The sequence below is a fragment of the Rhamphochromis longiceps genome, linkage group LG17 (assembly GCF_057381845.1).
Source record: "Rhamphochromis longiceps isolate RC_006_pf linkage group LG17, R_longiceps_female_GT1.1, whole genome shotgun sequence".
NCBI classification, from domain to species: domain Eukaryota; kingdom Metazoa; phylum Chordata; class Actinopteri; order Cichliformes; family Cichlidae; genus Rhamphochromis; species Rhamphochromis longiceps.
Window position 1 is genome coordinate 11,266,851 of NC_140573.1, and position 27,749 is coordinate 11,294,599.

Here is a 27,749-nt window from a genome sequence, read left to right on the forward strand (position 1 = left end):
TACACCCGACAGGTGTTTTCAATGAGTCTGCTTATATGCTGTGTTTTGGAATTTCAGGAAATCTGTCAGCAACGTAGACAGATGCATGTGAGAGACACATTAGTAAATTGAAGCCTTCAGCTGAGCATTTAGGTCACTGTACTGATGGATGTGGACTCCAAATCGGACATTATTACAACAGCATGACTTGAAACTATCAACCAAGGTTAAAAACTTCTCAGGAAATTTTCTTCTGAGGTCACATAGTGAGCGAGCTAATGCCAATTTTCTCAAAGACTTAACACATGCAGAATTATTTTTGCAACCAAATTCATCACTCCCTGGTGGCCAACAGAACATATGCATGTTTAAGGTAAGTATTTTCAACCCTGCAAGCTGCATCAATTTTGTGTAGGTGTGCCTCAGAGGAGGCAGACCAGGTTGTGTGTGTGTGTGTGTGTGTGTGTGTGTGTGTGTGTGTGTGTGTGTGTGTGTGTGTGTGTGTGTGTGTGTGTGTGTGTGTACGCTAGAAAGCAGAAAAAGTTGCTTGTACGAATCAAAATTGAGTCCATTATTATCCTTTATGTCCAGCATGTGATGAGGTAACCAAATTTAAAGACCTGGAATAAGGCCTTGATTACAACTTCCACTTCCATGAGTCTCAACAAAATTTTGGCATTGGACATTGAGCGTAAGGGTCTCTATGGCTGTTTCTTACCACCACGCAAATCATTCACACTAGCTGTGTGTATGTCCCAGGTGGCAAACGCAAATACGTTTAATGGAAATGACTACCTGGTTGTTTCTCCAGCTCTCTGTGTTCACAGTGGAGACCTTTAAATATGGTCTAAAATGTCCAGTTTAAGTAAGAGCTCTCAAATCATGCACAAAACAACTCTTCTGGGCGCTTTGAGTGCTCGGAAGAGTAGAAAAGCGCTATATAAGAACCAGTCCATGTATATACGTGATGAGAGAAGTTGTAAAACTTCAGCAGGAAGTATTTTATCATTACAAGGTAGGTTTGTGATTTCTGGGACTATCACAGTTCATAATACCCATCATAGTCCTCCATGCTCAGTGGCTGACAATCACAAGTAATTTCTGCTTTCTCTACCAACCAAAAGACAGCGAGCAAAGTGGCTACATTCATATTTCAGACCGTATAAGCTCTGATATAACTAATGTAATCCATAAACTAATGAATAACCTAAATCGCAGCACCAAAAAACAGACACAAGTAACAGCAACACTCTTAACAGCGCCCACTTCTGACTGACATCTACTGAGCCATGCTGGCATCTCTTCATTAGAAAATTAGATGTTCCAGTCATTGAATCCAAATATTTCGATAGACACAAACGTGAGACTAAAATTTTCACCCGGACGTTTGAGAGAAAAACAAAGAGAAAAAGACAGCTTTGTAGGGTAATTTCCACTGCCATTCAGCAAAATTGATTAATGTTTGGATCCGTTTATCTAAACTCATTATGCTCTGCTTTGACCCACTACATCCTATTCATACTTGATGTACCCTGTCTCTAATGATTTTCCCACTAGGATGATTAGAGTTGCATCTCACCCATTAAGTCTTTAAAATCTACTTGCTACGCAATCCATCCGCCTTCATCTATTCACCTCCTACCACCCAAAACCTCCCTCTTCTCTCATCATTAACCTCCTCCCTCTGCAGCGTTTCTTCTCTCACACTTCCTTCATTCCTGTCCACCTTCATCATCATCCCTGTCTTTAGTAAATGTGTGTTGGCACAGCTTCAGTTAATTAAGAAAGACATCCACCCTAACAAGCAGGACGTCCACGAAGCAATGTGGGCGTCAAGCATCAGTCGCGTCACACATCCAGAGCTGAAAACAACGTGCCTCTCACTAGCACCTACAAAAACACCCCCTCCACATTCATGCAATGTGTTGACAAGCTTGGCCAGGCCTGACTGTAACAGCTTGTCATGTCCAGGCCACTGCCCTTGGCTTCAACATGACATCATTCGCACCCGCTGTGACCTGCAACGAACCGGACCACTGCCCGGTTAAACAGTAGGAACCTTCTTAAAAGACCTTCCGCTATCAAAGTGGAAGACAAAGAGAAGACACTGCCCATAAAAGCCTGAGATTTGTTCTCTGTTTATGCTACACAGACAGTCACACAGAGCTGTCAAAATATTTTACACATTCAGAAACTAAAGCTAAGAACTCCCCATAAAATTTGAATAATTACTCTGCATGCTGCAAACCAGATGTACTCTTAAGTTATCAGTTTTATATCATCATAAGAATAACAGACCCTGGGCTACAGTCAACGGAAACTGGAAGCAGACATTATCAGAAGTCTGTGGACATCAGACTAAAACCAGGCACAGCCTCAATGGGAGAAGGAGTGAGGAGAACTCTGGAAAATGATCAAGGGACTTGTTGTTTTTTAAAGATTCAGACTGAAATGGCCCAATAATACCACTGCAACAAAGTCAGAAAACAATAGAGGACAAAATGTAGCATACGTACACAATACAGCACATCCTCAGAGCTGCACATTGATAACACATCACAACTGCCAACTACACAAGTGTAAATCCTGACTAAAAATTGAGTGACATCAATTGTACAAAAGAAAATGGTGAAAAAACCTCCAACGGTTCAGAAAAACATGCCTGGTAAGGGGGGGGGGGGTAATACTCTGGAAAGAAGAGGAATGAAAGTCACTAGAAGAAAGACAAAAAACGTGTGTGCAACTGACACTTAGACAGGTGGAAAGGTAAACAGAGATAGTGAAGATAGGAGCAGCGATACTGAGGGTCGATACATGGGTTTAAACATCCAAAGCAACAGACAATGTACAGGAGTGGATAAGAAGAGAGCGCACACAGGGTGGAGCAGCTGGAGATGAGTGTCAGAGGGATTTGTTAGAGAAGCATAGCAACAAGATTGAAAGGAAAGTTTTATAAGATGGTAGTGAGTCCTGCTGGTTTGGTTTGGAGATGGTGGCACTGACAAAAAGACAGGAGGCCAAGCTAGAGATGTTAAGATTTTCACTAGTCGTGACCAAAGTGGACAAGATTAGAAATTAGCACATCAGAGGGACAGCTCAGGCTGATTGATTTGGAGACAAATTCATAGAAAAAAGGCTGGACATGTTCTGGGGAGGAATAGTGGATATATTGGAGCTGCCAGGCAGGAGGAAAGGGGGGAAGACCACAGAGAAGATTCATGTAGTGAAGGAAAATGCAGAGGGTTGGTGTGACAGAGGAGGGACAGGGTGAGATGCTGAAAGAAGAAAAAGATGATGATGATGAAACAAAAAAAAAAAGAACAAATAAAAGCTGCAAATGTGAGGTGTTTGGTGGCAAATCGATAGCTGAATGGCTGCAAAAGACAACAAACAGGAGCAGCTTCCAGCTGTCAGCACCGAGTCTCAGGTTTAATTCCAGCCTGGGTAAAATGTATAGCCCTGTTCAATTTCCCAATGATTTTTGTCTTTCTCTAATAATGGCACAATGCCATATAGTAAGTATACTTTTTACTACTACTGTATACAACATTATTCAAAAGTATCTAATCTTTTGCATAAAAGACACAAAAAGACCTGAAAGCAGCAAGAATAGTGCCATAAAAATAGATGACGCTAGACTCTGACATACTGCAGGCCAGTCTATAAATATCACCAACACGAGCAATGATAACAAACACCCTTGTATGAGTCTGAAGGCCACCTGATGCCAAGAACGCAAACAATCCTCTTGCTAAATGCATGAAATCATTTACACGTAACCCCCACTACCCTGCACAGCACCTCCCGTGTGACATGTGAAGAATCAAAATAGCGAGTCTTTTCTGACAATGTGCACGACAGATGAAGGAAAGAGCACCAAAGTCCTGTGAGCCTTTGTGCATGAAGCTAAAACCAGGTCGCTGTTCTGAATCTGAGCCTCGACAATCAGTCTCCTTTCCATCGGACAGCCTTTTAAGTGAAATCATGTCCAGCCTGTCCTTTCTCCAACTACCCCACACCTTCCCATTCTCGATCCCCTTATCCTAGTCTTTCGGTTTGGCCGATCAGCAGAGACGACCGCCCGTCAGCCTCTTGTCCTTCAGTCAGACTTGGCTGCTCCACTGTGCTGGCCTCCAACTCACCTCGTCCAGAGAGACCAAAGCACAGCATGGCAGCATCCTGGCACTAACGCACACACTCATACAACACACAGAAGAGCTTTAATTCAGACAAACGCTTCCTACTTCACGAGTGTGTGTCGGACGGCAGGAAGCCAGCGAGGTAATAGGATGTTCCTTGCTCGCTTTGTAGCGTCTCAAAGAGCTGGGCTAAAGCCAAAGAGTGGAGTAAAAGCACAAAGCCGCACTGAAAACGACGCTGGCTTCCCTTCTTCCCGTTTCATTTAGGGACGACACCTAAGAAGGTGATACAGGGTGAAATACAAACAAACAAACTGCGATTGGGGTGACTTAGTGTTAAATTCTGCCGCCCAAATGTGAGAATTTCATTTTTTTTTAATCTGATTGAGTTTTGAACTGCTCACATTAGAATATAGCAAAATGTAGCCAGTATCTTAATAGGTGAAGCAGCCACTTACCCAACTGTACATAGAATAACAGTTTTTTAAGCCAACTGTAATCTTTTAGTTGGACACAGTTTTATTGTTATTGTTATTCTCAGACTTTTATTTGAAATCAGAGACTTCAATTTTAGAATAAAACAAAAACAGAAAATAAAAGCACACTTCCTGACATTAGAGGGGCAGTCATCTGTAAAGCACAACAGCCAATCAACAGTTTTATGTGGTGTCTTGTGGAGGATAAGCCCTAATCTGACATCAGACAGCCAACACATTAATCCCATCAGCGGACTCGGGGATTATGACGGTGTGTGTCAGCCAGCGTCTACAGTCAGCATATCGGAAGCGCTTCACTGATGGTATACAGACTGGAGCATGTGACAGCGTATCTCATCATTCATAATTTTCTGTTACTCATATACAGTACACTGCTTGGGCTGTGGTAAACACAAGACACAGAGCATTTCATGTAAAACCCCCACACAGACTTATGCTTTCCTTTGTTTATATCAATGCATTTCTGCAGCTCACAAACTCATCACAACCACAACATTAGCACAGTGGATCACCATTCATTCACATCTCTTTGTGATTTTGATCCACAGAAGAAAAACTGAATGGGAAACTCTCAAAGCAGACGCGAGGCCAACAAACCCCTGACAAATCATATGTGAGTCCATGTGTGCTTTATTTCCCAAGTCTTTCCCCCCCCCCTTTTTTTCTTTTGCATCTCAGGCAACCAAACAGATCTCTCTTTGTGGGTAGCAGATGATCGGGTTACATGTGAGGGCTGAGCAAGAAAAAAGAAAAAGAAAAGGAAAAAAATATGAATTTATTTTAAAATGCAGATAATAATCACTGAGGTCAGCCGGAGGAGTATCATCTTGGGGAGATGAAGTGCTCCCTCCTCCTCCTCCTGCACACACACATATACAGAGAGAGAGGGGGGGGGAGTGCTTCTGGTAGCCTTTCTGGTTACACAGCTCGTAATGGCCAACACCCAAAAAAAATACAGGATGGAGCCCCACCGCAAGATTAATTTAAGCTAAAATCTGCATACACTGCAACTAAGAAACACTATTTTGAGAAAGGGATGGTAAAAAAAAATCATCTTCTAATATCGGCTGCAGCTCGTGTTTGACACACTTGTAACATTTAAATGTTACTCACATTTTAGCCATGATTTCACTATAAAGGTAGGACACACACGGCGTGAGGTCCACATGTAACGCCGTATGTGTGTCTATAATAACCATGTGTTCCTTCCAGTAACATGGAAGTTGGGACAAAAGGCTGGAGAGCTGGCAACAAAGGGAAGCGTTATGCCAATTAGTAAGTGAATCAAACGGCTGTGAAGTTGCGATTCGTTTAAAAGGAGACCGAGCAGGACAGTGGGCTCTCTCCCCTCCACCCTCCAGCCGGGAGTCCCTGCCAGAAACTGGGTGTAACACATGTAAGAAAACCGTCAACATCCAACTTAGTAAGTTGCCAGACAAACAAACAATTTTTTAAAATCAATTTACCACCACAGATATTATTAAAGCTGGCAAATAGCCGGGTGGTGGAGGCAGCGTGACCCGCACCCCGGCTCGCTGTCGTGGCCGTGTGTCTGCAGCCGTGCCTGCCTATTGTTTCCTCCGCTGTCACAGCCGTTAAGGTGCGCCTCGGATTAGCTTTAGCTTTAGCCTCGCCGGCTACAGCACCGCAGCCGACCAGGCTAGCACCAGCGCCTAGCCGTTCTCCGCGACACAAAGCTAAAAAGGTAACACGGCACCTTTCTTCCGCTCTATTGCCCCAAAGTCGCGGCGGTGTCCGGGCCGAAACACAAAGAAAACAAGCCCAGCACTTTCTCACAAGCACACTTAAAAAGAGTTGAAACGTACCCAGAGCTCCGTTCCCCAACTCATTGCGAAATCCTCTTTCTGAGTTCTCCAGTACTGGAAGCAGTTTTCCCCCCGCTCAGACTCTCCAAACGGCCGCCGGGATTCGGTCCTTCCGACTGTCTGCCGACTGAACTCACACTCCACCTCCTTCACCTCCTCCTTCTGAATCAGCAGGGACGCCCTTCCAGGGGCCCTGGACCACAGACAATCTACAAAGAGAAAAACGGATTTATGTTCAGTGAACATTTTTAATCAGGTCTTTCATATTAAGTGTATTTACCTGTAACCAACAATAAAGAAAGAACAGAGTAAAGCAAAAATACAAATAAAAAAAGACACATTTTCAGCAGCTCAGTTTAATTCAAACACTGATTAAATGTATGAACTGGATACAAACTCGAGTATAGAAATGGAATGAATTATTTAGTCGGCATAATACGAAATGCTGCAGGAAAAAATTACAAAAACAGATTTTATGGTATGACAATGTAATACATTTTAATTTCAGTCATTTTCATATTTCACGAAGCTCTCTTTTGGCGCATTTGTTGACTGGTTATTTAAAATTAATTAAAATAAGAAGTAATTTACATTGTCCCATTTTACTGGCCAATAAAACAAATATTTAGATTAATATTTTAATTTCGTTTGTCTTTGGTGTATTTTAATTATTATTTTTTATTTTTTTATTTGTCCTGATCTCTTACCATATTTCCATCATTACACATCATTTCTATAAAGCCGGTTGTTATTGGTGTTAATAATAAATTAATTTATAATTCATTATAGTTCCTTTTATTTCAAAAAGTCATGTTTAAAGCTACGTGTTTGGATAGCTTTATTTTTGTTTTGTTTTGCTATTTTGACATCAGCGCGTATATTAAAAGTTCGTACGAGGCAAAATATTTATTTGAAAAGTGTTGAAAAGTATCAGAAAAGTATTTCTGATGACCTAGAGCATTAAAAACGCTTTAAATATAATCCGTTTACAGTTTCTTTAATAATGATTTAGTGGTTCCCTCTAGCGGCCAAGATGAATGATTACAGATCTTGATTTATATATAATTAATAAATAAATATTGTAAATTTTTGCAAGTTGAACCTGGAAATAATCCAAAAGGTTGAAGAATTTAAATACTACGTTTAAAATTAAAAATAAATGTTTTTAATTCTGCTCCATTCCTGTCTACATAGCAAATTCTGCTGCATTAGACTGGCTCTTCACAGGTTTGTTGCCATAAATCAGCTTGATTTATCATATTTATTTGCTGTTAAATTTGATAGTAACTCACGTTTCCACCTGAAAACTTTGTATTATGTAGGCATTAAGTTTAAACTGCTGGCTTGAATCTTTCTGTAGAAGATTAATACCGCAGCAGGACAAACTGCACCACAGAGCTTGGCAAGAACTAAAGGCCAGTGAAAACTAAAAATTACTGACCTCAGCATGAGGCCTCCTTATAATTATATTGTTTACACGGATACAGTGGATATAAAAAAAAAAAGTCTACACAACCCTGTTTAAATGCATCATTTTTGCGATGTTAAAAAATGTGATCACAATGATTCAAAAGTTTTCCCACTTTAATGTGACCTGTAATAATTCAACTGATGAACAAATGTGTTAGGAGAAAATAATAATTTTAATAACAAAAAATGTTTTTTAAGGTGTATTTTTGTCAGAAAACACTTCTGTCCTGCAACCCTATCACATAATTTCGACATATGGAAATACATGACATTGTTGCCACGTGTAATACACATCTAGTGCATGGCGAGTCCCCTGGCAGCCTCACTGACCAGTATTCATCTTGGCTTTTAATCAGTTTTGGGGGGCATCCAGGTTTTTCGTCCCATGTTTTCTCCACTGGGTTCCACAGTATATCCAATGCTGTGGAAATTTTTTGTACCCTTCTCCTGCCTGATACATTTAAACAATGAGATCCTTTGATGCTTTTTAAATCCCTGCTTGCCCTGCAGGGGGTCTTTGTTTATCCTTCAAGCTCCCAGTTTGGGGGTCCCTCCTGAGTGCTCCATTTACCACGGGGATCACTATTGCCTTCACCCTCCACATCTTCTCTAAGTCCTGTGTGTTTCTCAAGCTTCTTGCGTGAGTTCTCTCCAGGTACATAGGCCCATAGGAGTGAATGTGAGCATGAATGGTTGTCTGTTTCTATGCTAGCCCTGTAACAGCCTGGGGACTTGTCGTACTCTGCTTCTCAGCTTTGGAAGCTGAGATAGGCTCCACTGCGTCCCTGTTTCTTTGCTCAAATACTGCAGTAATTTAAGACCAGCAAAAGCAACAAATGATCAAATATGAAATGTTTTATTGACACTGCACAATACATGAAACATTGCTAAGGCAAGAGGCAAAACAAATTTCCCATGTCTAGTCATAAACCTAATTCAGTAGCATAAAGGCACAAATTACACTTATAGTAAAAGTAGTAATTATGGGAGCTGCTGGGTGAGTTTTTAATAATACCGCATGATATTTTTTACACCTGCAAAATAATAAGAAACTAAAGCTTTGAAATGAACGGAAGAGAGTAGAGTAGGTAGATTTTATTTGCCTCCAAATTATTTTGGAGTGGAAGTAGCAGCATTACCGTCTAATCCAAACTCCGTAGCGGTTGGTGGCGGAATTGCGCCACCCTACAGTATACCGCGAGGAAGAAGAAGAAGAAGAAGCAGCAGCATCTGGAGGGGGATTGAGTTTCTGTTTGGTTCTGATTGGCAATGCACTTACGAACAATTAAATAATCTGGAATTTATTTGTATGACAGATATGCACCGCTACACTGCAAGGTAAGAGGTGTTTATATGTCCCCCAACTGTCATTTATCAGCAGACTGACCTTTGGCACACTTTGCAACTGCTGAGCTCTGGTGGTGCGTTAATTTCTGATAAAAAACAAAACAAAAACACAACTGTTGGCACATAGAGGTTAACGCTTCAGCAACACTTTGCCGTTTAATCAAATTTGTTCAAGCTCGTAAATATTACAGACTTATTTTATTTCTTTTTTGCATTGGGGGGTTCCAAAGCAGCCAATCATATACATGCTAACGCATGGGCCAATCATCGTCCCTGGCAAAGGATTCAATAGAAAACCTGGCTGATGTCAGCTTTCAGTGTAAATTAGGGGGCTCAAATTTGCGGCCCGTATGTTGACGTGAAGAAATATGCAATTTGGCCCTTGAAGTTACTTTTTGTTTTGTTGTTGACTGAAATGTTAAAATAAGTTCTTTAAAAAGCAACAAATTATTAATGAGCAGGAAGTACAAACATGTTGAGGGATTGGCTGTGTTAGTTCAGTGAGAGTTATTTGTAAAGAAAACAATTTAAGTAGCAGTTAAAAACTAATGTGCACACTTATGTCTGCATTTTTATTTTGTTAAATACAAAGAAAGTTATAGCAGAAGTGCTGCCACATGTGTGGCCAGGAAGAGAGCACTAATTTGTTTATTTGGTAGTTCAATGAAAGGCTTCAGTTAGTTAAGAGCAAGAAGAACAATAATTGACAACAACAAGAACTAGAATCAGCAAATCTAAGCTGATGTGACCAAATGAGGGAGAACCCAGTCTATGTACCATTACAGCTTTGCCCCCTCCAGGAGCAAAAAAACCCCCAAACACTACTGCAGGGGTGTCCAACTCCAGGCCTCGAGAGCCAGTGTCCTGCAGGTTTTAGATGTCCTTGATCCATCACAGCTGATTTAAATGGCTAAATTACCTCCTAAACATTTCTTGAGGTTTTCCGGGGGCCTGGTAATGATCTAATCATTTGATTCAGGCGTGCTGACCCAGGGTGATATCTAAAACCTGCAGGACTTCAACCCTTGAGGCCTGGAGTTGGCACTACTGCATACAAAATCCTGGAATTAAAACAGTAATTTGAACTCTTCAGTGTACTGTTGGACAATAATTTACTCTCCAGATTTTCATAATCTTTTTTTTGCAGTTCTCTCTTCTTTTGTTGTCATGTTGCAAATAAGTCTTTAAATGTTTTTTCCCTGATTCTTGTTTAGCAGGTTTGTTGAGCGGTACTGGCAGCGTTCAGTCTGCGGTATGAGCTCTGTTGCAGGGAGGAGGAGAGCCCTGCCGAGTGCCTTCCCTGTGCTGGACCTGCCCCTTCTGCCCATCCACAAACACATTTATGAAGCAAACCTCAGAAATAGCAACGCCTGGTGTAAGAAGTAGGTTTTGCTCACACATTTGCTCTCACATTTCCTAGTGTATTAGTATGTGCTTTGTTGCAATTTGGTGTTTCTAATCAACTATTTTAGATTTATTAAGTGGATTTTTGTTTGTTTGTTTTTTTAATCTCAAAATAAATTCCCTGCTTGTTTGTGTGTGACAGTGTGTTGCCAGATCTGCACTTGTTGTCATTCATTATCCCTGGTTATCTCCATTTATTAGGTACACAGAGTTTAGTGAGAAGGTGATGGAAGGGGGAGGGGAGAGGGCCATAGCCAGACACACTCAGAGAAACAGGAAGTTGCTGGTCAGAGACAGGCTTCGCCTCCTATTGGATGACGAGGACTTTCTGGAGCTGTCACTATTTGCTGGTTTGGGTCTTCCGTACGGGGACATACCTTCAGCCGGCAGTATGACTGGTCAGAAACGACTACAGATTAGTGTGACCGCAGCTAAATACCCTCATTTAATTTCTTTATTTCAGATTGTCTTCTGTTTACTCCACATCTTCTGGGATCCGAGTGTGACACTTTATGCATTTTTTTTATTCGTCTGTACAAACATCATTCAGGCATCGGCAGGATCAACGGTCTGTGGTGTGTGTTTGTTGCCAGCGACGCTACGGTGAAAGGAGGCACATCGTATCCTATCACGGTAAAGAAGAATCTCCGAGCGCAGGAAATAGCAATCAAAAATCGTTTGCCTTGCGTGTACCTGGTCGACTCCGGTGGAGCGTTCCTGCCGCTGCAGGTTAGCGCACGCACACATAAGCACATCTCCGATTTAATATGCGTAAGGGTTCTACCTTTAGAGTAAGTGAATGCTAGTGGAATTTATACTGACTGCTGTTTCCTCGTCTGTGTATAAATGTCCAGTCAGAGATTTTTCCTGATAAGAATCACGGAGGAAGGACGTTTTACAATGAAGCCATCATGTCTGCCATGAAGATCCCCCAGGTAAGGATGAGCTAGAAGGCTTTGGTCTTTACATAGATTATCATTCCTGTTTATAAGCTACACTTTGCCTTTAAAATGTTTCATATGCACACACTTGTTTTCTAAAACATTCTCATAATTTGTGAACTGTTGTGCCCCTCCAGGGAGACCATAATCTGAAGACCGTGACTCTATTTAAAATTTTGGCATAATTAATCTCCACAGGCAGAGAATTTTTAAGTCTAAAAATGAAGAGAGAACAAGTTACCATTGTTAAGTTCTCATTGTTTTCTTTGTTTTTGCTTTTGGTTTTTTCACTATTTCAAATTGCAGTTCTGATATGAAAATTGATCATCCTAAAGGTAGCTGTTGTGTGCGGGTCATGCACGGCGGGTGGAGCTTACATGCCCACTATGGCGGAGGAAGCTGTAATGGTGCACAGAATAGGAACCATATTCCTGGGCGGACCGCCACTTGTGAAAGCTGCCACTGGAGAGGAGGTGACGCCAGAGGACCTGGGAGGGGCCAGGCTCCATGCTGAGTATGTGTGTAAATCTAATCAGTCCTGAATAGTATCAGAAGAATTAGTTCATATCATCATGTATCAAGTTACCATCTTGTTCCAGAGTGAGTGGCTGCGTGGATCACTTTGCCTGGGAGGAGAAGGAGGCTTTTGATTACACTAGAAACATTATATCAACCCTCAACTTCCTGCTGCCTGAGGAAGAGGAGGAGACAAAGAAGAGGAACGCAGAGGAGGAGCCACTGCACAGTCTGGAAGAGCTTTTAGGACTCGCCCCTAAGAGTTACAACTACAGCCTGGATGTTAAGATGGTACAATGTGACGGACACAAATGCACAAAGTGCTCTAGTCGGATGAGTTTGTTACTCTTATGCTGAGTTGCGGCTCTGTGACCTTTAGTTGGTTGTTTCTGTTGTTCTGCCCAGGTAGTCAGTCGACTGGTAGATGGGAGCCGCTTTCTGGAATTTAAAGCTCGCTATGGAACCTCACTCGTCACTGGCTTTGCAAAGATACATGGGTAAAAGATATAAACACAACCAATACGCTCACTGAAGTCTTCTTGTAGCACATAAACTCTGATTGTTGACATTGTGTTCCTAATGTTTTTTGTAATACTGAGGACACAATTTACATTTACTGCAGTCCTGCTTTTTATTCTTGGACTCAACTAGAGTAGCTCTGCATGATTATCTAAAATAATCCTTATTTATCCCATACGGGCCATGATGGAGCTTCTCATTTCACCCACTGCCTGAAACAAGCACTTGCCGTTCCTTTCTCTTCCCTTTAAACCAGCTTTCCTCTGATTGGCTGCCCCTTGTGTGCAGTAGGTGGATTGATCTGTTGTGTATGTTATAGCCAGAGTTGTGCGCTTGAGAGGGCCAGATTAGGGAAATTGGCTCACACTGACATCAAACTGAAACAGTAGCAACATTTTCTTTTAAAAGCGTTTACAGTAGCCTGAAACCCGAGCTTTCATCTAGTAGCTTTGCTAATATAATTTTGGTTTCACTTTAAAATATGATGTTACACCTGTTACATGTGGCTGATAATGAATACCTTAAGTAATACTTCACCTAAACTTAAGGTAATTCTTTCTTTGTGTTCACTGCGTCAGTCACCTAGTTGGAATTTTAGCGAATGATGGACAGCTGTCATATGAGGCCACACTGAAAGGAAGCCATTTTGTCCAGTTGTGCAACCAGAGAGACGTCCCACTCCTCTTCCTCCAGAACACGGCACCCACTGCAGCACTGACACTGTCCACAAAACAGGTATTCACTCTCACTTCATTCTCACTAAAAACAAATGCACAGGGACTCAAGTTTGGGAGAGTTTAGAATTACTTTGAGTCCCCAGTAAGTGTAAAAAACCATCCCAAGTACCATTTATTCATGTGTGTCTCCCAGGCAGAGATGAACAGTAACCATCTAAAAGCTCAGGGTTCAATGATGTCAGCAGTAGCATCCGCCTCTGTCCCCAAGATCACTGTGGTGATTGGTGGTTGCCATGGTGCAGACAGCTATGCTATGGTGAGCGAATCAATTTATTTTTCATTCTCATGTTTGTACATGACCATTTTCAGATCATTTTTCTGTTTGTTAAACCATGTAACACTGATCGATGAATCAAACGTGATATAAAAGGCACCTAAATTAAGGGATGAACCAGTGTTGTTCCCATATAACAGACAACCTGGCAAAGAGTCCATTTTTAATGTGCCAGTGGGTTTCTGGTCGCCTCTGCAAAAACAAGTGACGCAGTTTCACAGGCATAAAATAGTATTTTTACAGGATGAACTGGTCTGCATTGGTGCATCATATCTTTATTCTCTTCCCCCTCCTGCCCCCCCCCCCCCCCCCCTCTTTCTTAAATAGATAACTATCATATCTGATATCATATCTCACAGTACAATAATATTGAATGGGTTGCATTGTTGTATTTTGTCATGTTTCTCAGGTCTTTGTCTGAATTTCTACGAACATTATTGCTAAGGATTGTCTTATTGCATTGGAGTCACACTGGGTTAAATATGTACACTTGGGTTTTAAGGGGTATTTATTATTTTCTTCTTTTTTTTGGGTTGTATGGAAGCCCCAAACGCAATTTCATTGTTCTTGACAATGACAATAAATAAATAAATACTAAAAATACTAAATACTAAATACTAAAGAAGGTGCTTCCTAAAGAACTTTTAAACAAAAACTTGGAATATCTAAGCTTGGCGTGAGGTGTGTTCTTAAAAAAAATCTGAAGTGAAGGACAAAATAAGTGACATGCCTGGAAAAAAACTAGAAGATAAACAAATGTCATAGTTTGAGAATACATATCCGGAAGTGATGTTAGGGATAACAATGATCCCAAACATGCTGCCATTACAGTAAAAGCATTTCTGGATAGGAAAGCAAGCAATGAAACTCTATCAGTCATGTCATGGACTGACCTGCCAGGAGCTCTGACCGCAACATGACTAAAGCCGTGCAGGATCATCTTGACAGTGAACAGAATAAAAGGCAGCCAACTTCCAAAAAGATTTGAATGTCCTTCAACTATTCCTTAAGACTGCTTAAAGACACAAGACAGCCTCAAGTCTCTACCGCAGAGAGTTTAGAGAAGATATTAGTGGTGCAACGGATCACAGTTGATCCGTAATCCGAACCGATCCCACTCCACGGTTTGGCACGCACGTGATTCGAAAAAGAAGAAAAAAAGTATGTGTATAAAAGCTATTGGGGTGTTTAGCTGCAGACGGGAGGCCGTTTTCCGTTGTGCAAAACAAGGGTTTTAAACTAGTCAACGCGTTAGTTGACGCATTGACGCCGTGCAGCCCCACGCACGGGGCGATAACTAGTTAACAGAGATTTGCCGCATTAATGCAGTTATGGCATTAACATCATTTTAACGAGATTTACTCTGACAGCACTAGTTTAAACTATGATGAACGTGCTTGAGCCACGCTATGATATCCCGTCGCGCGTCCACTTCAGTGACAAGATCGCTCCAAGCATGTATGAGCAGGAAAAGTTTAAAGTTATAACTGAACTGTCCCAGGCATCTTCTGTTACAAACGGGTGGACCTCCAGGGCAACGGAAAGCTACGTGACCGCTCATTATATCACAGCGGAGTGGGAGATAGAAAGCCCTGTACTGCCCTATATTGCATCTTAATTTGTTTTTATATAATTGCGTGGAATGAGTCTTGAGTGGAATGCTTTTTAATAGGCAAAAAATACTTAAATAAGTAAATGGCGAGTTAAATTTTTGTCTTCTTCTTTTTTTCTGCTGATCCGAAAATTGATCCAATCCGTGACGAAAAAAAACGTGATCCGAACCGTGAGACTTTTGATCCGTTGCACCACTAGAAGATATGCAAAAAAACCCCAGAAATTGCACATAATGATAATTCTTACCGATTCATTGTAATCTTGTAGAATGTGGCTTACAGTAATAATTCCTTCTTCGTTCCTCACCAGTGTGGCCGAGCATTTGATCCTAATTTCTTGTTCCTGTGGCCCAATGCCAAAGTTTCTATTGCCCCTCCGGGTCACATTGGCTCTCTGCTTCCCCTTGATGGTGAGCAAGAAGGAGAGCAGAAGAAGCAGGAAGAGGAACTAAACAGGATGTTGGTGGAAGAGAGTTCAGCTTTCTTCTCCTCCAGCAGGATGTGGGATGATGGAGTCATTCTGCCGCAGAACACCCGGAAGGTAAAAATGACCCATTTTTAAGGGATTATCTGTGTCTTTGGGAACATTCGAGAGCACATTTAAGAACGCTTCTTTTTTGTTGTTGTTGTATTTATTGCTTTTTGGTTTCAGGTTCTTAGAGACGTTTTGGACATCATCAAACAGCAGCGGTATCAGCTGTCTACAGAGACTCTGCAATCGATACCTCTGCGTATGTAGAGGCTTCTGTCCCCATCAGATTTAACTGCTCCTGTTGGACTCACAACAATCCCGTTTTCACTTGTAATGGAAGAAGCTTCTCTGTAAATTTGTTGAGGTCACCACAACAAATATGTAATCAATCCTGTGTACTGTAAATGTAGGCGCTAGGTCAAACCACTCTGGAGAGAGGGATTTAAATCCTGCACAGTTCCTCATCAGGTTTTGATTGTCAGCACTTTCAGACCAAGTTGCAGAACAAAATATTTCTCTGGGATGTTTACACACAGCAGCCTAGTGGTGGATCATTCCTCACACAGAATGCCTGACAGCGAGTTGATCTATAAGCGATTCAATCAGTTCAGTTGTTTGTTCTTTACAACACAAAGCATGAACAGCAGTGCATTGGCTCCTTTTACCTGTAGCCTTACATGTAAAAGGATGATTTCCAGTTTCTTTCTCACAGTGAGGATTAATGCTTATTAATATAACATGAGCATCACTTTGGTACTTAAGCTACGTATCTGCATTGGATCAGAACTGGAAAAGTTGGATCAGTGCAGCCTGCATTTTGGTTTAAAATTAGTTTCTTCCTAAAAAAAAAAACAGTTGCCTAGAAACGTGCACTCTATTTCTGTCAGTTTGTTCCAAAAGAAACCCAGTTTAGAAAAAAAATTATAATGTAACTATTGTAGTACAGTTTTTAGTTTAATTATCATGGATTTTAACATTTTGTGTAGTCATTTGTTTGTAATGTTTTGAGGAAGAACACAGAACACAAGTTTTGTTTTTTGTTTTTTTTATTAACCAAAAAGTGAAATTACACATTCACATAAAATTTAAAAAACTCATCTTATATCAATTAAAAAACTACATGTAATATGAGACGAGAAGACACGTACATGTCGTTGGTCAGTGGGAGTGCTGATGCCAGGGTGGTATGCTGCTGAATAAACAGAGATCTGCTTTAGTTTAATAACCCAACATTTGACCTGCTTGTGCAAGCTGTGGACCTGCAGCCAGCTTTATTTCCAATCGTAGAAAAATAGTACTGCTTTTATTTGCATCTACATTTTTTTCTTCTAAATTCAACAATATAATTGGCTTATAAACAGTGCTGCATATACATGAAGGTCAACGATAAACAGCTAGCTTTCACAAAGCACTGTGGAAGTTTGATTATACTCCATATTTACTGTATTTGGTGCCAAACTAAGTTGTAACAACCACAGTGTGTACACAGAAACAAGTTTAGGAACATATATGTATAAAGTACAGTTAATCCACAACTATTCATCTGGTATTATAACATGCTGTTGATTTTCTAAAAAGATGTTGAAATCTGAAGTTTGAATGCAATGAAGAGTCAAATTTAAAGTAATATCAAAAGTCCATACGCAACAAGCAATGGTGCTTAATCCAAATGACATGGATGCACCAATATATAACTCTTTTCTAATATCATGTTAATCTCAGTTTTGGATTTTTAGTACGTGGTCAGACCCATATCCTGCTCATCATATAATTTTACTGGATTGGTAGGATTACATGTTTTTATAGCTCACATTTCCAAATGTTGCCTCAATTTTGTGATGAGTGATGAATGTATGCACAGATTTATTTTTACAACATGTGTTGTCAAAACAAATACACATGAACAGTTTTTGTATTTGACCAAAATTGTTTCAAATACCTGTAGCAAAAATACCGTCTGTGTACATTTGTGGATTTACAACAACAATTACATAAACATAAACTGATTATGCAGTAAATGTGGTTGATGTAATGCTTCGCTGGGCTTCTTCTCACCACCAGCTACAGCTACAGGAAAAATAGAACCAACATGCATTGTGTGGCCAGGTAACATATGACAGAGACTGCTGAAGATTTTTATTTTTTTTTAGCAGCATTGTAAAGCAATGATGGGGTTTCATTTCCATAAGAAAACTCGTCTATGGTGGGAGAAAAGAGCCAGACTGGTGTATTTCATGAAGCACCTGTTTGGAAGAAACGCAGCTTCATGGCTTGTAAGTCCCATGCAGGGTGATGGGGATGATAGTGTTGACCTCTGCCCTGGCGAGCTCTGTCAGGTTTCTGGCATCCAGCACCAGGAGGGAACCTGGTCTCTGCGCACCTGGCTTTACCACAATGCTCAGCAACACACCTGTAAAACCCAGACACGGGAGGCAACTGCTTGCGTGTTCTACAGCAAACGTTCATAAGGAAAAACGCAAAAAAGTTGTTTCAAATGAGCGTAATGTGTCTACAGTTAGAGTTTGGGTGTGTAAAGATTATAAAATATGTATATTTGATGCTGAATGAATGAAAGAAAGGATACGTTTGCATCCCATATTTAGGTTGTGTCATCTGTGCTAGGCAGAGATTTATGTAGCGCTAATAAAAACTTTGGTTTGAAACATACATTACACAAAATCGACTTGTATATCAAACACTTGCCAATGTGTGAATGACTGCAGTGTAGCTTAAAATGTAGCTTTACTCATCTAATTTTCCATGAAAACTTAAAGCATTTACAGGAGTTCCACTTACTGGACATAGAAAATAATGCGCCTTTGGATGATAAACTGTATATAAAAACATGGAGGCGGTCACTTTACCCATTGAGCATATTCTAGATGATCCTTGTTCGTTTGTTTTTTTTTTTACTTAATATAATGACAACAACAAAAATGATAAGCATCTAATAAAGAAGACAATAATTTAATAAATTAATTTCATGCTTGATTCAATATGATCTGAAAGCCACAAACACCCTGAAGACCAGTGTTAGTGTGTAATTCTGTGGGCTAAGATGTGAGAATGTGTCCTACCATCATCCTCCTCTGTAGCTCCGGGTGACGGCACAAACAGTGGCTCTGATGGGTAACTGTCCTCCTCCTGCCACACCCAGGTCTCTTTGGTCTGCACATTCAGCTTGACGATCTAAAGCAGCAACCAGTTGCTTTTAATGTCTTGTGGAGTTAGCTAACGTCACGGGCCCTGCAACTGTCCTCGTCTCCTGATGTGTTCAATGAAAACCCTTCTTACCCTGTCAGGAATGAAGTGGTTGAGTCCCAGGCCATAGGCGAAGGAGTACTTCTTCCCACAGCACTTTGAATAGTTGATCTGTGGAAACTCGAAAGCTGAGAGAGTGACACAGAGAAAAGAAATGAATATGGGCACATATTTAATATGTTATAACAATCAGTGTATTATGTACCCTTCAGGATACACATATTGGAATATACAGAGAACATGTAAACTATAGTGTATATGTGATACCCTGTCTTGGTCCAGAAAACAGCACTTCAGGTTCGAGCCAGATAGTACCGTCGCTGTGAAGAACGGCGGTCGCTGTAGTGTACGACAGAGATACCAGATTCTTCCCCCGATCCTCCTGAAAACACACACAAAGTTGTGTACAGAATACCGTGGAGCTTAAAGATAAAGAGATATCATTCCTAGGTTACAGTAAATGTTTTGGCTTCATGCAGGGTTTTTTTTTAGGGTTGAATAAATATGGAACGACAGAACATTTTGTTGTCACAAATTAAAATTATTTGTGATGCTGCACAATTTTCTCAGATCTTGTATGTCATATTACAACTAGATTTTTATTTGGGCTATTTTGTTACTTCCTGATATGACAAACAAGCTAACTAATTGATCAGTCCAATGTTGTAAATCCAGCTCTATGGGAACCATTACAGTAAGGATCTAATAAAAGCAATACAAAGTAAAAATACAATTTTATTTATATAGCACTTTTAAAGGTAAATATCTCAAACTGCCACACAACAAAATGCTGAAAATACAAAGATAAAATTTGCCCCAAAGCAAGTTTTAGCCTTTCAAAACAGATCCCATTATTTCATTATTTTCTGATTCATGAATGTCTAATACCGCTCTCGCAGTTTTGATGAAGAGTTTAACGGGTGAAACAAAAGGTATTTAAATACATTATTAAGTTTTTAAGTACATTTTCGGTTACACAGAGAGGCTAATGATTGTTATTCCCAATTATACTATGATATAATATAATAATAATAATATAATATTGCATCTAATATAAGTAGATTTAATTTAACTTGACCTATATTCAGATAAACAGGTACACATAAATAACAGTGACAACACCTTTTCCACTTATACTGTAGTAGCAAAAATTAGCTTTAGAGGCTGTGAGCTGACCAATTAAAACTGATATGAAGAAACGATTCCATGAGTCCATTAATCACTATTTGTCATTTACAATGTTTCTGATCAATCCTATGACATATTAGATTAAAAAACTGGTAACACTTTATAATACGACCTGTGTATTAGGTGTAAGTACCCTGTAATTATATGCAATTTGCAGGCCAGCGTTTGGAGGAAACAATGACACTGTAAGACCCACGACAAAGGTGCAAGTGTCCTGTACTTATGTGGAATTTGCAAGCAACAAGTCAGGTTTTTGCAGGACAAGCCAGGACCCTTACTGGATACTCGGTGGGAATTGAGCTTGCAACTCTCGCTCTAAAGGTTTGTAGTCTTACCACTACACCATCTAGCTGCTACAATACCTAATACTGTGTTGTTATAAAGAATTTTCTTCTGCATTTTAAAAAATGTGGCCTGCCTAATCAGTATGATGGATCCTGTTACAGTGCTAAATAATCACTATTAATGATCAAACATATAACTGATGACATAAATAACTTGCACTATCTCTGTGTGTAGACTCACTCTGTGAATATCCAGTGGAAGGACATATCGTCTGACCTCAGGCTGTGGAGCTCGTGCAGCTGCTTTCTTCACCTCCTCCCACTCCTCTTTCACATTAGCCAGGTACAGGTAGTTATACACAAATTCATGACTGTAAAGAAACACAGAGAGAGTGAGAGAGAGAGAGATGTCACATAATTGCATGTAAGACACTTGCACATACACACAGTTTTACACTTACCCTTTCCACGCGCAGAGATCGACAACGATGAATCCTTCGTCTTCATAGGCGTTAATATGGTGAAAGAGGTTGAATGCTGATGTTCTGAACTTGTGACTACTCAGATAACCCGCTGGCTCTTTACTGGCCAAGTGGAACCATGTCTGCAGCACACAAACACACATACTCACTGACCAGATGATACCAAGCAGACACACATGACCAATCAATTAACTTTTTCCCAGGAGAAGGCTCAGAAACTTGGAGCAAGCAGGTGACTTTAGTAAATAGCACAGCTGTGTGGCTTTTAGTGAAATTAATGCAAAAGAGTCCAAAAGATCTAATATAAATTATATTCAGATATTGCAGGTGTTTGTAACTCCAGCATTCAAGAACAGACTGGATTCCAGGGGCCTTCTTTAATGCCTGTGCCCTGCCTACCCCCATGCTGGCGTTGGGCTCAAAGCAGTCCATGTATGTGGCTCCTCTGAAGCTCCAAGCTGACAAGAACTTGAGCAGGTTGATCTTCACCGGCTGCTCCACGAATACAAAATAGTTGTCTGTCATACCGAAGCTGGAGACAGATAAGCAAAACAGTGAAAGACACTCAGAGGCAAAGCACAGTTCATCTTAATGGTAAAACGTCAAATACAAAGAGAAAGGAACAAAAACAAAAACCAGGCTTTGTGTACATGTATGAGATAACTCTGTACCTGTGTACGTAGGAGGGTTTAAGCCTCTCACTGCTTGGCAGCTGGACCAACACTTGGGACTTCTCTATGGGGTCTGATTTATCTGGAATCACAGAGATACAAACATATACATTGTTCCTGACAATTTTATTTGAATTCTCTGCATTCTGCTTGCTTCAACTTTTCTTTTAAACCTTTTTCTTTTTTTAAATCTTTGTCTCATTTTCTTTTCTTCTTTTTTCTGTTATCCACCGTTTTCTTCTATCCTGTTCGCTCCCTTTTTATCTATCATATTCTTCTTTTTTCTTGACAGTCTATCGTCGCGGTAACAAACAGTCAGTGCTTAAAAGCTTATCTGGAAAACTCAGGCATGATACTCCTTTCAAACCCAAATCTCTATAAGATAAAAATTTACAATATAATTTAAAGGTCAATAAACATCAATAAACATAATAATAATAATAATAATAAAATAATAAAATAATAATCAATTAAAACATGTCCATTGATAGTCATTGAGAGTATTGTGTATAATGAACTCACCTTTCGGAACAGGTGGGATCTTAACAATGTTATAAGCCAGACTCATGTTCTTGCCAAAGCAGTTGCCAATGTTGTAGAGCGTGCCATCTCGTTCAGTGTGGGGGTGGGCGGTCACCCCATTCACTGAGAGGTACTTACAAAGATCCACCTATTGCAAATTGGAAGACATTCAAGTTGAAAGCTAAATATGTAAAATCACAACCGGAAACAGTCATAGATGCTGCAAGGAAAGAATAATAAAGCAACTGAAAATGCAGCAATGTTGAAAACTAGAACTCTTCCTTCTGGCATATTTGGGGAGGGTATAGGTTTAATAACGCTACCAGAAAATGACGATGGCTCTAGCTTACTGTAAATTTAAACCAATCAGCTCCCACCTTTTTTAATGTCTCCAGTGAATCAGGGTCAACTTTGGTAATGTAGTTGGTCTCAGTGACTGCGTAGAAGTCTTCACCAATCGGGTAGACGTTCACTAAACAGTTATCAGTCACTTCAATGCCTCTGAAGTAAGTAAAGAACCTGAAATTACAAGCACGAGGAAAACTTTATATTAAACCAACCGTTTCCCTAAACCCATAGTAATAATACAACAACACAGGCACAACATGATAAGATCAGTGTATGTGAACCAAAAGCTCAAGTTTGACACTGTTTTACTCCTGGGATTTGTAAAGCATCAAAGAGGGAGGATACCTTAATATGGTCATCTCAGGAACCCCAACCCACCTACTGGTAAAACTACCTGTTTCTGATGAAGGTTGAGTTACAAGGAGGGAGCTAAATGGATTGTTTACAGTGTATGAGCTGAGAGGATGCACCAAGGCTCATTATAATATAACATGGATATTTATTAGAATATTGATAGTTATTCATAACTATGACTCATGAAAACTACTATATGAAGTTCCAGAATAAAAATATAGCACTGGGAATGAGCACGGTTCATTTAAGAACACTGAAAGGGGATATGTGGAACATAAATGACAAACACTAAGGATTTTTTTTTAAATCTATAAATAGATCTTGAAAAAAAAAAACCCCAACAGGTTTCTCCATTTGAACGCTTTCAACATCGTGCACTTCACAACCACAGGAATGTTGGACGCTTCCAGTCTAACTGTTCAGTACAGTCTCCTGGCCTCAGCTTCGCGCCAAATGAAAGGTTTTATCTTCTTATCTTGTTTTTTTGCAATACATCAATAAACCAATAATAAAGAAATAACCGTACATTGACAATTGATTAAATGGAAAATCAAATGAGAAAAGCACGTTTAAATGCAATCAAGGAAGCACAATAATTTAAGTCATATAAATAAAATGTTTTTTAATTGAATTGCATATTAAGTTATTTATTTATTGAGCTATTTGTTTTAATTCGACAGCTTTTGTACAGTGTAATGTTCCTTTTGTGTGCATTTTAGGGCATGGGTTTGGGATTACCTTGAGAAGATGTTTTTGCAGGGGTCTGGGTAGGCTGCCGTGCCAAACTCAGTGATGACAACTCTGTTCTCTGTCATGGCCCGAACATAAGCATCTGTCCTAATAAACCTGAGCACAAACATCAACTAGTATGTCAGCTGTTTTTGAATCCCACTCATATTACTTTAAAAATTTTCATTGTGACACGTGACTGAAATCTTTGAAACACAAAAAGCCTTCTTCATTCGTTGCCTGTTTCTTTGCAACATCCCACTTTTCCTCAGCTGCAAAGAACTCCAAACCAAAATCAGATGTCATAAAAACCCACAACTGGAGCTTGGAGCTGCTGGGAATATGAGAACCAGATTTTCTTCTTCTTCTTTTTCTTTTGTGATTTAAGAAAAAATGCCTTAACGTCCTGATGTCAGTACAGCTAGAAACGTACGTTCTTAAAAGGTATTTCCTCAGAATACTGCAACTTGAAATATGAAATATAAAAATAATGTGCTCTGCTTTTGTAGATTAATCCGTTTTCTTACTTCCGGTAATAAGTCACCTGACCGTTTTTCAGGTCAAACTTGTGGATGAGAGCCTGTCCATCAAACAGGTGCTGGAAATGTTCATCTCCCACCTCGAAGAGACCTGGACCCATCCTCAGAAGACTTCCCCCCAGCCATGACGGGATAACACCTGCAGTGATAAAACCATCAAACGAAGCCGTGCACATCCTGACCACATGATGCCACATTCTGCTGTCTAAAAACTCAGACTATAGGATTCTGTCTACACTTGTTTTCACACTATGCACATCAAGTGGTTAGTATCAAACTTTACCCATTTCTAACACCCCAGTGTCACTTATAACACTACAGTATTTTTATCCACAAGACTGATCCTGGCAGTAACACCAAAAATGCATTTTGCGTAGATGGGTGAACAGGTCAGGCCTGAAGCTGAGTATATCTCAGACTAAGTCAGACTAATGTCTTCTCTCTATTTTCCTTGCATCAAAGGATTTACTTTCACAGTAGCCTTTATGTTAACCAATGTACAACATTTAGTTCAATCAAAAAACATTACACTCCATGAGGCAGTACATATACATGCCACACATATACATATTTATATTTATTCGTATATGTTACATGTTACATGTTAATGTTATTATAAATCCTAACTATTGATTTTCTTAAGTATTATGTTCATTTTATTATCCTTCTGTGATAGCAATGTTTGTGTCTTTCGCGTGTCATGTTCAATGTACGTTACCTGTGAGTAACCTAATGGTCACCAAAGGAGTTTTATTTGAGTAAACACTAAATACAGAACTAACAAATAACTATACGTAATTTAAAAAAGCACACTTGTGTAGTGATAATGCTGGCCAGTGTATTTTCAGGCGTTATGCTACTATGCCGTACATATTTATTTTAGTGTATATTAGATGATTGCGTTAATATAATCCGCTAACTTGTGTTTATTGTTTCACTATGACTTTGAAATAGGCAGTGCACTTGTGGATGTCATAGGAGAAATGCCTTTTGCAGATGTTTCCATTTGACATTTCAGATGATAAAAAAATAGGAGAAACCGCACGCTTGTGATGAAATTTAGTTGTTATATCAATGCAACCATCAGTGGAAGTTTTCAAGAGAGGGGTTAGAAAACCATAAATGTAGATTCCATGTGAGGAAACACAGCCAGTGTAAAATGCTTTAGCCCTGCATGCAATCTGAAGGCCACCAGATGGGGATAGCTGTGGTTACTGAAAGTGTTCAGGTCCCACAGCAGTCTATGGGAAAAGTCTTCCCGCATTCCCCTGTGTTAACCCTTTCCTGAGTTTATGGGCTCAGTCACTTATTTCATGAAGAACAGTGAAGTCTATTTTGTAAATCTTGGTTATACTATGTTTCAGAATGACATGTCAATTTGTTGATGACTTGTGATTGACAAGTAGTTAGGGAGAGAGCAATCACACCTGCCCGTGTTTGTCGCACCTGCTTAAATTTTTGGTGACAATGAAAACACCAATCATGACGTTTCAAAACTGCACTTTAGAAATCAACAGATGACATTGTGACAGTAGCTGTATGTCCAGTTTTTATACTGTGCATGGCCTGGATCCTTCCCCTCCCCCTTTCCTACAGTCCATCATTGTAAACATATGCAGTGACATGACCTGAAAGTTGTTGCGCAAGTTATAAAAGCAAACCAATATACTTTTAAGTTTAGAAAAATGGGCTCCCCCTTGTATACCTGCCATTACCTGCCACCTTCACACTGCAAATGTGAACATATAATAGAAGAGTGTGGCACATTGTTCTTTGCTTCTGCCACTCATAAGTAATAGTCATCAGATCATAGATGCAAGTTTACGGAGACAGGAGATCTGTCACAGCTAAATGTTCCTCAGCAAAATAAAGAATTTCTAATTTCCCACATGTGATCCTTGATTTGTTCATAATTGCCCAACCTGTAATGATAAATCTTTAGAGGACTCTCATAATATCTAAAGCATATTTAACTGCAGATTATTCATTACCACTAAATCAGAAATCTCATGAACACTGGTACTGGAGGAAATTTCAGGTGATTCGCTGTCTTGGAACCATAAATGTTAGTGATTAAAGCCACACTGCCATCGACACAGCCATGCATTGCTACTTGTTTTTTGTCAGTCGCTCTTTCCTACCAGTGATAACTGCTGGTATGGGTTCATTCAGCTCCTCCACAGACTCAAAGATCTTCTTGTAGCTGGCAGCAGGATGCTCCACGCTGCAAACAAAATACAAAAAGTTTTTCTTTTTTGGACTTCAGAAATAATGAAATATGTCTACAAGTTTTCTCAACTGCTTGTTCCTTGTTTGTCTTGTTAACAGCCAGTTCGTTTGTCGTTTGTTGGATATCTTACCCATTGTCCTCCCCTCAAAGGGAGGAAGTATGTAATTGATTCCATTTGTTTGTTTGCAGTCTAGCATCCATAGCTGTCAAGATATCATTTCCACATTTTCTCAGACGGTAGATACCAACAACAGCTCGAGCTGATTTACTTTTTGTGAAAATCAGGTCAAAGTCCAGGTCACACTGCATTATATTTCCTCAGCTGTCTTCAAACTTCACAGAAGTACAGTGGGCCTCCTCTGGGGGTTCTGAGTGGTCTTGTTTTGTCATGTATTATTATTTTTGTGTTTTCTTACATTTCTCTATTCCTTTTAAAATCAACATTCTTTCTCACAGTTTTGTTTTGCTTTGTTGCATTTGTGTAGAAGCAGGGCTGAAATTCTTCCTCAGTTACTGGGCCAAGATTCCTTCAGAGTACATACATCAGCTTTTCTAAGCTTTTCTAAGATCCATCGAGTATTTTACTACAGCACCAGTGACTTACTGTGAAATTTCAGGTTGAAACTCCCGAGGTAAACTGTTTGAAATCTGCTCCGATGACTCATCATCAGATCATTTCGAGCAGAGCAGAACAAAGCACGTCTGCCAGCTGCTTTCTGTTATGTTGTTGGGGAAAACCAGCAAAACCCAACCTTGAAAAGTCATTTTCAACCTTTCAAGCTTTTGTCTTCACTGCCATGCATCTGAGAAACTAAAGAGAAGGTGTTACTCACCGGCTGACCATGCTGCTACGCTCTTCACACACTTTCACACAAGCTGCTTACAAAAGAGGCTCTGGCTGGTATTTAAACCCTGCACAGATTTCCTGTGGTAAGCAATGGAAACGGTGCCCCATCCACCCTCCTCTCCTTCTCCCCTCCCCTTTTCCATCCCTCCTCGCTCCCCGTCCTCTTCTCCTCCTCCTCTCCTCCTCCTATTTTCCCTTCATGCCTTTTGCTCCCCCTTTTCAGCACCCCTTCCCAAACCTCTTCCACCTCCCCCCAAGTCTTAACCAGAGCTGAACAAGCCAGCTTTGTGTGCTCTCCTTTCAGACGCCAGGCCCCCGGCTCTTTGCAGAACTTTCTCCGGCCCACCTAAACAAGGTCTGGGAACACAAACAGTCACCAGTGATGTGGGTCAAACTAGCAAATTCAGCCTTTAAAAGCAGTGTGTTTGAAGGTGGATATGCTTGCAGAAAGAATCTTATCTAATTAGTTCCAGACAGCTTTGACAAAGGCTGAGAAACTATTTTAATTAGCTACTCAGTGAGGAAGGAGAGTAACACACACACACACACACACACACACA

General features: G+C 40.1%; 3 protein-coding genes across 9 annotated transcripts in view; 1 reads left to right on the top strand and 2 right to left on the bottom strand.

Annotated features, from left to right (window-relative positions):
• The window catches only part of fnbp1l (formin binding protein 1-like), a 58,073-nt gene extending 51,477 nt beyond the window's left edge, over window positions 1-6,596 (bottom strand). For both annotated transcript variants that reach the window (XM_085386060.1, XM_085386059.1), the window contains exon 1: window positions 6,442-6,596. In XM_085386060.1, the coding sequence (XP_085242186.1) occupies window positions 6,442-6,465 (24 nt within the window). In that variant the 5' untranslated portion in view covers window positions 6,466-6,596. The remainder of the gene's footprint in view (window positions 1-6,441) is intronic.
• Window positions 6,597-9,119: 2,523 nt separating this feature from the next.
• On the top strand, window positions 9,120-17,343 carry LOC146649340 (methylcrotonoyl-CoA carboxylase beta chain, mitochondrial). Of its 2 annotated transcripts, none has more exons than XM_085386316.1 (12): window positions 9,120-9,249; window positions 10,473-10,640; window positions 10,864-11,060; window positions 11,213-11,391; window positions 11,517-11,597; window positions 11,939-12,117; window positions 12,203-12,410; window positions 12,525-12,616; window positions 13,217-13,373; window positions 13,509-13,631; window positions 15,573-15,803; window positions 15,915-17,343. In XM_085386316.1, the coding sequence occupies exons 1-12, from the start codon at window positions 9,221-9,223 to the stop codon at window positions 15,999-16,001; spliced, it is 1,731 nt and encodes a 576-aa protein (XP_085242442.1). In that variant the 5' UTR covers window positions 9,120-9,220; the 3' UTR covers window positions 16,002-17,343. The 2 variants fall into 2 exon arrangements, with proteins under 2 accessions (XP_085242442.1, XP_085242444.1); XM_085386318.1 differs by having other exon boundaries at window positions 9,206-9,249; window positions 10,476-10,640.
• Window positions 16,804-27,303, bottom strand: LOC146649341 (retinal Mueller cells isomerohydrolase-like). 5 transcript variants are annotated; one of them, XM_085386320.1, is made up of 15 exons: window positions 27,176-27,201; window positions 26,254-26,336; window positions 24,101-24,251; window positions 23,583-23,690; window positions 22,520-22,661; window positions 22,143-22,290; window positions 21,621-21,702; window positions 21,349-21,481; window positions 20,929-21,071; window positions 20,709-20,838; window positions 19,263-19,377; window positions 19,029-19,123; window positions 18,812-18,923; window positions 17,978-18,144; window positions 16,804-16,923 (listed from the first exon to the last, which is right to left on the bottom strand). In XM_085386320.1, exons 1-14 carry the CDS (start codon window positions 27,184-27,186, stop codon window positions 17,999-18,001), a joined length of 1,599 nt encoding a protein of 532 aa, XP_085242446.1. In that variant the 5' UTR covers window positions 27,187-27,201; the 3' UTR covers window positions 16,804-16,923; window positions 17,978-17,998. The 5 variants fall into 5 exon arrangements, with proteins under 5 accessions (XP_085242446.1, XP_085242445.1, XP_085242448.1 ...); XM_085386319.1 differs by having other exon boundaries at window positions 16,806-16,926; XM_085386322.1 differs by lacking the exon at window positions 16,804-16,923 and having other exon boundaries at window positions 17,238-18,144; window positions 20,745-20,838; window positions 27,176-27,303.
• Between the last annotated feature and the right edge of the window lie 446 nt (window positions 27,304-27,749).

Bases quoted from the DNA above. Each gene is read 5' to 3' on its own strand.
- LOC146649340 (XM_085386316.1), top strand. From the start codon at position 9,221: ATGACAGATATGCACCGCTACACTGCAAG. The intron at 9,250-10,472 runs GTAAGAGGTGTT...ATTCTTGTTTAG, and splicing joins ATGCACCGCTACACTGCAAG to CAGGTTTGTTGAGCGGTACT. The intron at 10,641-10,863 runs GTAGGTTTTGCT...TCCATTTATTAG, and splicing joins AGCAACGCCTGGTGTAAGAA to GTACACAGAGTTTAGTGAGA.
- LOC146649341 (XM_085386320.1), bottom strand. The intron at 22,662-23,582 runs GTAATCCCAAAC...TTGTAATTTCAG, and splicing joins TGCAAAAACATCTTCTCAAG to GTTCTTTACTTACTTCAGAG. The intron at 21,072-21,348 runs GTAGGCAGGGCA...TGTGTGCTGCAG, and splicing joins AGCCCAACGCCAGCATGGGG to ACATGGTTCCACTTGGCCAG.